This window comes from Danio rerio, chromosome 19, assembly GCF_049306965.1.
Source record: "Danio rerio strain Tuebingen ecotype United States chromosome 19, GRCz12tu, whole genome shotgun sequence".
NCBI classification, from domain to species: Eukaryota; Metazoa; Chordata; class Actinopteri; order Cypriniformes; family Danionidae; genus Danio; species Danio rerio.
In genome coordinates, this window is record NC_133194.1 from 29,099,907 (window position 1) to 29,113,533 (window position 13,627).

The 13,627-nt window shown below is 32.3% G+C and overlaps 1 protein-coding gene across 3 annotated transcripts in view; it reads left to right on the top strand.

The window, feature by feature from the left end:
* Positions 1–13,627, top strand: part of gon4la (gon-4 like a) — a 38,998-nt gene that overhangs the window by 4,760 nt on the left and 20,611 nt on the right. For 2 of the 3 annotated variants that reach the window (XM_068215284.1, XM_073931772.1), the window contains exons 7-17: positions 3,422–3,475; positions 4,822–4,872; positions 4,967–5,065; positions 5,148–5,252; positions 5,991–6,152; positions 8,363–8,573; positions 8,650–8,751; positions 8,833–8,873; positions 11,382–11,491; positions 11,576–11,780; positions 13,525–13,611. In XM_068215284.1, the coding sequence (XP_068071385.1) occupies positions 3,422–3,475; positions 4,822–4,872; positions 4,967–5,065; positions 5,148–5,252; positions 5,991–6,152; positions 8,363–8,573; positions 8,650–8,751; positions 8,833–8,873; positions 11,382–11,491; positions 11,576–11,780; positions 13,525–13,611 (1,227 nt within the window). The remainder of the gene's footprint in view (positions 1–3,421; positions 3,476–4,821; positions 4,873–4,966; positions 5,066–5,147; positions 5,253–5,990; positions 6,153–8,362; positions 8,574–8,649; positions 8,752–8,832; positions 8,874–11,381; positions 11,492–11,575; positions 11,781–13,524; positions 13,612–13,627) is intronic. The other variant, XM_003200603.6, reaches the window with a different exon arrangement.

Consider the following 13,627-nt stretch of genomic DNA (forward strand, 5'->3'; position numbering starts at 1 on the left):
GAAAGGTTTTGTGAAAAATAGCCATTAATTGCAGGCATGTACGATGGATGACTATAATGTTTATATTTTTAGGCTATAGTTTATAACCGATTGTGTAAAATATTGAATGACCTTACAGCTGCAGGTGCTATCGATTTACTAACAAATTAAATGCTCCTATAATATAGTTAAAGCTTAGATCAATATCAAGATTTTATTCTTATTTTGCCGCCTGTAAAATAATTTTAATAAGCACTCAAGCACATTTGCCGGGTGCTTGAAATCTTTGAAAATGTTTTCATTTTAATGTAGGCTATAGCCTATTTTCCAGCTTTGAAAGTGCTTAGATTTTGGATAAAGGGCTTGGAAAATTAATTGTGTCGCTATGATAATTTATCTTTATAAATAGTTATTAATTAATAAAATAAAAAAACATATTTATGCTTTGCATGAAATGAAAACTCCGCTGTGGCCTGTGCAAGTGCCTGCAGCCTGACCCACGGCGTGCGCATTTTGAGCAATGGGAAAAGACCAAATGCATGGAGGTTATTGATTTTGCGCCCTGCATGCGCGCCTCGCGTTTTGCCATTGCCCGCTTTGTGAGCTCCAGAGGAAAAGCATGTTACCTCAGTGGCGTCTTTCATTCTTCAATCAAATGAAAGATGAGGCGGGGTTTCCTTTGAGGTGACAAAGTGTGTTGTCAAGATACGGCGAACTTTTTAATAACGTAGTAGAGACTTGTGGTCGCTCTTTTAAGTCATCCAAAGTTGTATGACTTTACAAATCTTGAATTTCATAATATTATTTTAAAAATTAAATTATGACAACATTGACAGCAACATTAGCGCACAATAGACCAGCTGATTCAGTTGTTACCAAAAGTGACATACCAAAGAGCACCGTGCTCCTTTTTTTCTTGTCAATTTAAAATGCATTGCGGAGCGCCTCACGTCTCTGGAATGAAAAAGCGCGTTCGTTGTGATCGGCCTCTATGAGCAACACATATTTGTTAACTCGCAGAACAGTAACACGTGCAAACACGTGCTTACAGATGTATTTTGCCAAAGAAGCTAAATGAAAGTAGGATATTCTGGCCACAGTTTGACACAGGAGTTGACACAGGAGTTGACGAACCAGCGCTGATGCTGGTCGTCTGTGCAGCCTGGAGCCGCGTCATAAACTCAACTAGGTATATTGATGATTTAGTGCAGACTAACCAACAAACCAATTTTTTTCCATTGGAAAATAACAGTTATTATTAGTTCTTATATACATTTTTAAATAGCCTACATAGCCTAATCTACAAATCAAACAAAGCCAAATATTTTAGGATAACTTTCATTTTACAGCTTATAAAACATGTATGCAAATTAAAACAGTATCACATGTAAATAACAAAATTGTTATATCCTTAGCCTATATTTAACAAAAAGTATAGGTTCAAAGCCTTATGGTTCATTGTCATTATGTTTCACTATACTCAGCGCGCCCGCGCACATGAACCGCAAGTAAGACAGAGGAAATAGGCTAATAAATCATAATTAAGACATAATCTTTAAACTAATGACCTCTATTAAAAATGTTGACAGGTTTTGTAATATTATAACAGCGGAGCATTAATTGAATGCATTTTTTCCGTAAAGCAATCTATTTGATCTAGCCTAATATTTTTTTATTGACGGAAGAAAAAAAAACACGATTGGACAAACAGTCTATGCCGATTCTTAAAAAGCATTCAGTCAATGTTTTCGTTTTGTAATCTTAATTTGTCATTTAAGTAAAAAGGTTTAGAGCAGGATTTATTTTATTATTTTTGTTAGTTTATTCAGTTATTCTGTGCTGCTAAAAAAACACTGCAGGTGCGTGAAGATGCTCCTTCTGTATGCTGTTTGCATGTTAAAATAACCTAAATCAGTATTTTAAAATGCAATATTTAATGTGTCAGACAAAATAGGCACGTCAATTTTTTTTTATTAAATAATATTTTGATATTAATCTGTTAACGGTTAATATCGCTTAACGAGCGGTTGTTGGTTGGCAACATGAATCGAAATCAGCATTCCTAGTTTGGCATAAATTGTATCTTAACTATTTGATCTATTATTTGACGGTCAGTTACCCTATCTACAAAAGAAACAAGAAGTGCTTCAACACAAGGTGCTGCATCGCCAAAACACCAAGATTATGCGCCAAGATTATGGCATGTAAAATGTTGTTCTCTTTATTAAACATTTATTTTTTAAATGTTACTAAAATGGTTTATAGCTAACTGAAATGTTCAGTTCTTGATATAACATATGGATGTTATGTAATGTAAGTCAGTAATTGTAATGCAGCATCATAATGAACAAATATGCGCTAGTCATTGGCTTATATTAATAAGGAGTTCAAAAATGGTCACGTCCGTAACGCAAAATTGTAGTTGTTTAAAGCAAAGACCTGAGATGAGTTGGCGATCATAATTAGTATGGACATATTTTGGCTTTGTATACAAAGTTTCATTTTATTTGTTATAATATTTATTCCACAATATAAACTTTTTTATTAAATCGTTACGGACGTGACATGTGACCGAAGCTGCCTGATGTCTTAAATATGTAGCTCATAAATCAAAAGGGCAGTAATGTTATGAAAAAGTAAGGGTAATTATTTATACTACAGACTCCAATCCTTCTGCAGAATGATTACTGTTAACATAAAGCATGGAAAAGGTGCGTCTTTAATCCCTTTTTCTAAAGCACGAAATGTGGTTGGATTATAATGAAATTTACCATTGGCACAATCCTCATATTTCATGGATAAACAAACCAATTTCCTTAAAAATTCAACAAGAGCACATCATTACAATAAAATATAGACCTTAATGAGCAAATTTAAATAGGTTTTGTTATTTTGGTCAAAAGTTTATTTTTTCATGATAAGGTTGACATTTTCATGGAATTGACCATATATATATATATATATATATATATATATATATATATATATATATATATATATATATATATATATATGTATATACAAACATATGATACAAAAATAAAATATATATATTACAAAACATATATATACACAAAACTGTATATATATGTATATATACATATATATACATATATATATATACATATATATATATATATATATATATATATATATATATATATATATATATGTATATACAAACATATGATACAAAAATAAAATATATATATTACAAAACTATAGCATCTTAGTACTGGTGTGTTACCTGTGCAAGTTGAAACTTCCGTTTTCTCAATTATAAATTAATTTAAAAAATACTAAATGCAGTGTTTTTTTGCAATTTGTTGGTTTTTTCAGACAAGAGCAATCCTAATTTTCACATTTTGCATTTTGTGCCATTTTTAAATAGCAAATCCTGAACTGAACATATATGTATACTTCTCCATTTATTTACTTCCAGCAAATCCATTTGTGCCATTTTGTGGACTCATGGGTGTGCCAGTCTAGAAAGAAGGTGTGTTAATTGTTGGCGCAATGTTGGAACTGAATTTGACCTCGCTGTTGACCAACTGAATGCAGGTCTAAATTCCAGTACAGAACGCATTAGTTGTGCGTCTATGCATCCAAACACTTACACATTGCTTAATACACACACAAAAAATCAAAGGATTAAATTGTTACAAAAAATATTATTTTCTACATAAATATAAAAACCACTGCCTTCATGCTTTCTGTATCTTGGATGGCACTTTTTTTAGTTTATTCATGACCGTTTGCTTTTGTATAATGTTGTTATTATTATTTATTATATGCATATTTATATTTGTTTTAATAAAAACAAGTTTAGCGTTAGATTTGTCCGACTGTTAGGTTTAGGACCAAATAGGGGCACAAAAATAGAAAGTGTGTTTGGATATTTTTTTTGACCACACTTTGTTATTATTGTTCATTTATTTGTTTGCTGGAAATTAGAACTGAATTTTGAAACAATTCTTTGCACTTAACAAACAAAATTTAATATGTAGATTAGTAGATGTCTTCAATGTAGTGCGTACAACAACATTTCCTTATCTACAAAAGTAAAGGAGTAAAGTAAAGAGGAAGTAAAGAGGCCAAATGGAGAAGGCTCATTCTTTCTCCTCGCGCTTCAGATGGTCTGTTTAACTGTTTTCTCAGTAGTGAAGCGTTTAGTTTTTCCACTTATGAAATCCGCCATGTAAAAAGCAAATACATCATGGCGCGATGCAACTGACTCTTAAAGGGAATGGGAGATGAGATGTTATGCTCAAACACACTTAACTTATTAAGAGAATAAGCACAACCCTGTTAGACCATGTGCTTTCACGCAAATCAGAATTTTCCATCTCTAAAATAGAAAAAGAAGTGGATTCGGACATGCCCTTAATAGTTTTGCACCATGCGCTTTAGACTTTGTGCCTAGATCGTTAAAATAAAGCTGTTTGTGTCTTTCTTTTTTTTCATTCTTTTAAAACTTGTTTTAAAACTATAATTTAGTCTATTTTAAATAATTTTTATTCTTTATTGTTATTATTTTTTATAGATATATTTCATATCTTTTTAATTTTTGTTTATGTAAAGCAATTTGAATTACTACTGTATATGAAATGTGCTATATAAATAAACCTGCCTTACATTACGTATAACGTAGAAAACTTTTTAATAATGTAAATGTTTAGGTTATGGCTGTTATTTACTTGTATGCATATTTTTAAATCTTCAGGTCCAAATGGATTTAGTATGTTGAAATAATACCGTTTGATTGCATTAAGAGGGTTGTCTCCCTGTAAAATGCTTTAGCAATTAATAAACGCAATGGAGTATTTTTGTTTGCTTTTATAGGTCATTCCCACTTGGAATATTTCACCAATTAAGAAGCCAACAGAAGCAAAGGTGATCAGCAGAGTACATTTGCAAGAAAACATGCATGAGACTGGGAGCAGGCTGTGAATTAAAGGTAAATAAATAATGGTGTGTGCACTTACAGAAGGGGCCCCAGTTTGTGGATATTCCATTAGAAGAGGAGGACTCTTCTGATGAAGAGTATCGGCCTGATGAAGAGGAGGAGGATGAGACAGCTGAGGAGGTTGGAGAGAATAACTTTTCTTTTATTTGATACTTTCTGCTCTCTGGATTTATAGAGTTTGTTATGTGTGTGTGCTTTATAGACTCTTCTGGAAAGTGACTTGGAAAACTCCTCATCTTCTCCACGGGTGAGTCGAGTACAAAGATCACACTCTGAATCTGAGGATGGAGCCAGTAGATCCAGACTGGTAAGACCTTTGCAGATGGAAATGCTATTGCTAGAAAGTACTGTTGATGTCCATTATCATTCATAGGTTTTGTGTCTGAAATATTTATGAAAAATATCTGTGTAATTAAAGTCTGTTATATTGTAAAATAATGCGACACATTCAAAAACAACTGTTTTCTGTTTTAATATATTTCAGTGTATTGCAGTGATGGCAAATCAGAATTTTCAGCTACTGTTACTCTAGTTTTAATGCCGTGTCTTTTCACAATTAATGTTAATATGTTGATTTAAAGCTTAAATGTTTATGTTGTTTTAATCAGTGAAACAAATGCATTGCTTATTATTAATGAGATGAGAAGAAATAAAAAACATATTATCACTGTAAAAATATATATTTTCTAAATTTCTTTTATAAAATTGGCTGTTCCATTTATTGATTATGATTTGCTGAGCCAGATTTCCAGTCATTATAAAATATAATCATATAAATATAATAATTATGTATAATAAAAACAATCAAACAAGAAAAGCACACGTGATCAAACTGCACTATTTTTCTCTTTATTCATTTTTTTCCTGTTTTTTTCTCTCTCGTCATTACTAAAGAAATGTTAGAACTACTTATTACCATCAAGAAATTATAAAATGTTTTTCTGTGTATTTTCTAAAACGTTGACTGGCATAAAAAAGTAACCATCTAACAAAAAGCTGCTGAAGCAGTACTGTAGTAAAAGCCATATTTTATCAATATTTACAGAACCTTTGCCGATCCAGACACCTGACAGTGGCTGCCACACCAATGGGGCCCCCGCCGCCACCGGACACCTCCAGGGCTCCACCAGAGTGCAGTTTCTTAGAGAAACTCCATGCTGTGGATGAAGAGCTGGCCTTTGGAACTGACTGCATGGACTCATATCAGGTACAGCTCATTAAAGTTCATTAATATGATAGCTAAACTAAAGAATGATCAATAGAACCCATAATTCTTTGCACATTAAGTCACACAGATATCATTACAAACACATTATCAAACCATTGTTCTTTTTGTATTGTATTGTAATTTTGTTTTTCTTGCTATTCCGCAATCTTGAATTTTATCATTTTCCTGAACATTGATCTTAAAAATCGATCAAAAAAGTGATAGTCGGGATGTGGTCAAGTATGTAAAACCCCGTACCCTGCATCTTTTCTATTGTGCACTCACACAGCAGAGAACATACATTTAGAGCAGTGGGAAGCCGTTGGCGGTACCTTGTTCAAGGAACTCACCTCTGCTGTAGTATTAAGTGTAAGAAAAAATGAGGACGACGTGGAAATCTCAATGATAATATTTATTCAGCAGTTTTTTCACACGGTAGTACCTTTGGTTCACCGGAGTAAGAATGAACCCCGAGCATGCTTAAACCTTTTATACTGTTTTAGATGTTGCCTTAAACTTGCCTTTAAATGTAAATGAAGTAGCTCCTTGGCTGCTGACCCAGCTGTTCTCTCCATCTCCCTATGTTAATGCAGTTTCAACACCATTAATGAATTGGTTCTCTGTCCAACTCACCCATCCCCATTCTACAATTGTCAACATTTGGGTTGAGATGTAGTCACCTAAAACAACGCAGAGACAAGAAACTGTTGACTTCTATTTTCTCTCATAACTCAGCCCTTTTGGGAAATGAGCATCAACACACCATTTAGGGTGGAAGTTGGGTTGAGGCAGACTCATTTCAAGGATGGTGAGAGAGCTGGTTATTGTGATTTGAACCTGCAACCCTCACACAATCTTGACATGAAGCCATGGAATTAAAGTAGTTTAATTAAATTTAGAGCAATATACTGTGTTAGCATTGATGTATTATTACTAAACTCAAGATTTTGAGGTTGTTGTGTTTTAAAATATTATTCCTAATTTTAAAGGTCCCTTTTTTATTATTGTCCTTACTTCTAAGTTAAGTCTTGATAGATTGCAGGAGTTTTGCAAAGCACATTGATACTAGGTATGCTATAATTGGCCAAGCTTTCTCTCCCGTTTTGATTTTTTTTTTAAATATATCATAGACTTTTGTTGTTATTTTAATCAAATTAGATCCAGATAATGTTTTGTCCATGCCAGCAAAACAAACTACACTTGGGGTTGTATCTCTGCATCTTAAGTTTAAATATATTTACACCAAACCATGTCATTTCTTTGCATATAGTCTATACAGTTGAAGTCAGAATTATTAGCCCCCTCTTTATTTTTTCCCCTGTTTTCTGTTTAGCGGAGACATTATTTTTTTCATCACATTTCTAAACATAATAGTTTTAATAACTCATCTCTTAATAACTCAACTCATAACTGATTTGTTTTATCTTTGCCATGATGACAGTAAATATTATTTTACTAGATATTTTTCAAGACACTTATATACAGCTTAAAGTGACATTTAAAGGCTGAACAAGGTTAATTAGGTTGACTAGGCAGGTTAGGGTAATTAGACAAGTTATTGTATAACAATGGGTTGTTCTGTAGACTTACGATACAAAATTAGCCTAAAGGGGATAATAAATTTATCCTTAAAATGGTGTTTAAAACATTAAAAAACTGCATTTATTTTAGTCTAAATAAAACAAATAAGACTTCCACAGAATAAAAAATATTATCAGACATGCTTTGTAAATTTCCTTGCTCTGTTAAACATCATTTGGGAAATATTTAAAAAAAGAGAAAAAAAATCAAAGAGGGGCTAATAATTCTGACTTCAACTGTATGTCACCACCTATTGATCAAGAATGATAAATTATTAAATCAAATTACTTGTATTTATGATTTATTTATACCACACTTAACTCTTCATTCGGCATCTTTTTAACTTCATTACTGCTATATAAATTATTTTCAACATATTTGTAGGATTCTGCTTCAGAATAACTTGAATAAAAGAATCATTTATTTAAAACGTCATCCAAGCTATACTGTCTCAACATTCTTGCTAAAAATGTATCATTGTTTTTAAACCTAATCTTATTGTCTCAAAATTACTGGTACCATTCTATGTAACATAAACAAACGAAGTATCTTTATTGTCAGTCCTTAATATATCATGTAGTAGATGTGATAAACTATTACTCAGTTTGTAAATCTCTTTTTGGCATTAGAGTCTCGGTGGTGCAAGTGGAGAAGAGAGTTTGATTTCCTTCCGCACGCGATCAAAGCGTCCACTGAGAGACGTCCCTCTGGGTCGCCTGGAGGCGGAGCTACGGGCTCCTGACATCACTCCTGACATGTATGAGTTTGGCTCCGCCCCTGAGGACAGAGAATGGACACAGTGGCTGCAGGGCCTTATGATCTCAGATATGGACAATGATGGTAGGTATGGACAGACCAAAATACTGAACGTACATGTGCTCAAATGTGCTCAAAAACGATCTTATTCGCTTGTCAGAGGAGGGTGATGATGAAGACGACCCCGAGTACAATTTTCTGGCTGACATTGATGAGCCTGATGTGGAGGACTACAGGAATGACAAGGCAGTGCGCATCACCAGTGAGTTCATTAAAGAGAATTAAAAAGGCCGGTCATCTTGATAGTTTTGATATTAATCTCCTTCTTTTCTTTGTTATTCAGAAAAGGAAGTCAATGACTTGATGGAGGAACTCTTTGATGCGGTAAGATTTTTTTTATTATTATTTATTTATAATTTTATTCATAGAGTTGTTAAAACAATCTAGTTAATAATGATTTCTGAAATATGAAATAAATCGACTTAATTTGAGGGATCCAGGCTTAAAAAAATGCATTTTAAAGCAGAATGTCACAAGATGGGACAATTTAGATGAATTAAAAAGTAGTAAATGCTTTGATTTACTTGTTTTTTTTTCTTTGTTTTTATATATAATATAATATAATATAATATAATATGTTTAAAGAAAGACCTTTGACTGTTCTTGTACTTGATAATAGAGAATGGAAATCTATGTCATGGCGAGTTGTGTTTAGTCATGTTTGTAGACGCACAAAGGAGTGTATGATATACACTAATGCAAATTACCAAAGAAAAAATATCGTTTTTTTCCATCAAATTTTTCTTTTATTTTGTATTATTCGGACACAGAAAAGCATGCCGTAGATGATCAGCATATAGCAGTGTGCATAGTTATACATGTAATAACTAGGCCCACACGGAATCTGCGCGTGCAGAATTTTGCAGATTTTCTGCAGAATTCCACAGATTTTTAGCCCATCATTAATTCTGTTTATTTACTTGAGCAAATGTGTTTAAATCTATATTTATTCAATTTTTAAATGAATTACAGTACTATTATTATGTGATAAATAAATGTATTATTATTATTGACTAATGTGAAAATGATCATCTGATTTATGTACAATGCAGTTTGTACAGTAATATTTTCTCTGTCTTTTAGTGGATGAGAGACTTGCTTTGTTTACTAAATAAAGTGAATCTACTTGGATTTGCATTTTAAACATTAAATAAAAGTTAAAACGACATTATTTTTTATTACATATATTAAGGTTTTAGTTATGATGCTACCAAAATAATTCAGCAGAAATCCGCAGATTTTTACCAAAATTCTCTGCAGAAATAGCAAAAAAACGTCCGCAGATTCCGTTTGGCCCAAGTAATACCCAATATACAGGTTGTTGAATAATAATATTAATAATAATGCCAACAACAACAATAGTGACAATAAAAAGGAAAAAACTAAAGAATAAATAACAAAGACATACTAAAACAAATAAAAATAATAACAAAAAATAATAATATACGTATACACATACACATACAAATACATAAAACAAATTTCCAAACCAAAAAGACAATTATCAAATCTTTATTTAAGGTTAAGAAATTTTCAAATTAAGCCAGTTAAAAATAAATTAATAAAAGAATTGTAATACACAAATAGAAATAGGTATTCAAAACTATGCTAAAAGAGGTCTACGACAATGAAGAAAAGTTATTAAAAGCCCAAACAGGGAACCTTAAACAATTACTATACAGAAAAAAACTAATTAAAAAATAATAAAAAGGGAAAAATAAAGAAGATTGTTTTATAGTAATATCTTTTGAAGTACATTTTACAAACACTCAGAATAAGATGGATTTATATGTGTCTGCGAAGTTGAAATTATATAAAGAATAATGTCTCCAACAGTGAATTGAAACTAGAGAAGCCTAGCACATACACAGAGAGATCGAATCCTAAGCCAAATTAAATCAAATTATTAAAAAGCTTATCTGCAAGTAACAGGGTATCAACAAGCTGCCACAGGAAAACTTTTCCATACAGTATATAACTTTCTTCTTTATTTGCAGTATGAGCACTTACAGTTTATTCAGGGTGTCTGCAGAGTCTTAAAAGTTATTACAAAAATTAATAAATCAATTTAGAGAAATGTAAGGCCCTTAAAAAGTATTAAAAGGTCTTAAATGCTATTTTACAAGGTATTCAATTCTGAATCGGTGTGCTAAAATTAACCTGAATTTAATCTTTGAATATTGGGATGCTGTGTAGTTTAATAGAGTTTTAGATTAGGATTCATTTTTTGCAATCAGTATTTAACAATGAATACTGCAAGTTAAAATGTTGACAATGTTACTGGTTGAAACCTAAAGTGGTGATGAGTTGTTAAAATGTATGCAAAGTCTTAAAAAAGGTCTTAAAAGGCATTGAATTTCAGTCTCTGACTCCTGTATATACTCTGTTATTACTGACTGACTAGTGTATATTTGATTCAATACATCAATAGAAATCAGTAAGATCCAGGTTCCCTTGTCTTAAATACCCAGAATGCTTTTCACTGTAACTACACATTCCCTTTCTCTATAGCCATTTTCTCTTCGTTCAGTCTTCACAGAAAATCTCTCCACAATATCGAGCACTAGGAATCTTTGACATGACATGACATGAATGTTAACAGTAAAAAGAGGCCTTTTTTATCCTTATGCACATAATTCTTATTTGTTTTAAATGTAACACAATTACTGCTCCGTTATTATGGTTATCTTAAATAATTGTGATTTAGATCAAATTGACACAGTCTTATGATTAATTCATTTCAAAAAGTGACAAACCTAGTCGAAAGGGCCTACTTACATTACACATGTATGTTTCTTTCTCAATGCTGAACCTGATCTCCATCACCTATAGTTTCAGGATGAATTAGGAGGTCAAGACGACGAAGGACATGAAGAAGAGGAGGAAAAAGAGGAAGAGGAAAGTCCCCTGCAGGAGCCGCCTGGCATTCTGGAGAACATTCAGTATGTTCATCCTAACATTATTTTCTGCATGATCAACTTATGTTATTGGAGTGAATTTACAGGTGAGATGTTTTCTGTGTTTAGATATGAGGACCCATTAGCTGATGTGTTGAAGCAGCGTTATCGGACCGTGCGTGAGCAGCTGGCAGCTGTGAGGAAACGGAAAGCTCTGCTGGAGAGTAAAGGAGTGTCTGTACCTCCAGCCTGCCCTCAGCGGTCCTCCAGCCCCATAACATCCATGACCCTGAATGCAGCTCAGAGACTACAGCTACAGCAGCAGATCCAGCAGGTCTGGAAAGAGTCGAGCTTTCATTTAGGCAATTTAGTGATTAACAATTTTATTAATTCAGAGTAGAATACAGAATACAACTCTGTAAAGAATAAGCATTTTACCTTATTAAAATCTCAACCCAAACTAATCCCTAACTAAGACTTTAAGGTCCCGGCTTTGCTATCATTAAATACTCCATCTTCATATAATGAAGAGAAAAGTAAAATTAAAATACAATAAAAAATGCATAGGTAAGTTCAGTTAATAACATATCACATTTACACTGTCACAATCAGTATAATTCTCACACATTTATTACTGTTCCATTTCCTAACAGGTTAAGTACTTGGACCATTTTTATACTATAGGTTTAGCTTGTCCATTTGCTTATAAAACATTTTTTTTTTTAAATGTGGCCGCTAACGTAAGTTCTGCTGCCCATTCTTAAAGGGAAGGGGTATCTTCTGATTTCCAGCTTTTAAGAATTATCTGTCTGCCAATCAGTAAACTGGTTTGGACCCAGGATTTGATCTTTTTATCTTTTATTTTGTTGTCTGTCCAACCACTTAGTATAAACAGTCCAGGACATAGTGAAATATGGAAGTCTAAAACCAAGCAAATGTGTTCATGAACTCTTTTCCAGAAATCCTGAATTTTTGTACAAGACCAAAGAGCATGAACTAAAACAATAAAATAAAAAATAAATAAATATCATACAGTGAGCATTTGCTAACACAGGAAGCTGTGTAATAGAACCAAATGTTATACAGAGTAAATGTCTTTTATTAAGGTCTTTCAATTTAAAGTGCAATTAACAAATTCATTTTTTGAAAATAAGCTAATTTAGGTTGAATTTTTGTTTTTTACTGTAGACATACAATAAAAAATTAATTAAACGGCTCGGTTGAGTGTCTGATAGAAAAAAAACTGCTTGTGGGAAAAAAACTCACAAAAACTTGCTTTTATACTTGCATTCTGTCAGTAGAAAGGCCTATAGAGTTAGAGATTCCATAGAGAACAAAAAAAAACTAATAAATTTATAAACATGCAAGTTTCAAAACTTGAATTTGTAAGTTAAGTTAGCCTTTGTGCTTTTAGACATTTAGTACAGCAATGTCTGACATTTGTCTGACAAAAAAAAATGTAATATAAACGTTGAATAAATTGCCAGGGATACAAATAATTTCATACTTGACATATATATTTATTTATTTTATTAATTAATAATAAAAAACACGTCACTGTATACAACAGTAGTTAAAAATTTACATAAAATATTATTTAGATTTTTTGCCGTTATCTGGTTTTCTAACAATGTTTATGTTTAAAAAAAAAAAAGAAAAAAAACTGTGCCTTTTTCACAATATTTTTTTAGTTTACATATTATTTTTAGGTCAAAACGACCTGACCAAAAGGTGACAGATAAAGCATCAGTGATCAAAATTGTAATTGAAATCATTATTTTCATTAATTTGCTTTTCCTCTCTTTTGTAGGCTGTGTAACACGAGTTCATTCAAAAGTGTTTGTGCCTTACACTGAGTGCCCTGCAGAAATAATATAGACTCTGGAGAAATAGTCTTAACATATTCCCATTCCCATCAAGTGGTCACAAGATTTGAATGTGTAATACCTGCTGGAAACAGTAATCCAAATCGCCTGAAAATATGTGTGATTGCCAGATAAAAACCGGACCTTAGAAGACATTATTGTAAAACATATAATTGATGTTTTTTTTCAATGGCTGTTCTGTATATCCTTCAGCATGTGCAGCTCCTCACGCAGGTGAACATGTTGAGCAGTACAGTCAAGGGTCTGGAAACCGAGGCTTCAACAAGCAGACAGTTTTTGGTGAGACATGCACCCT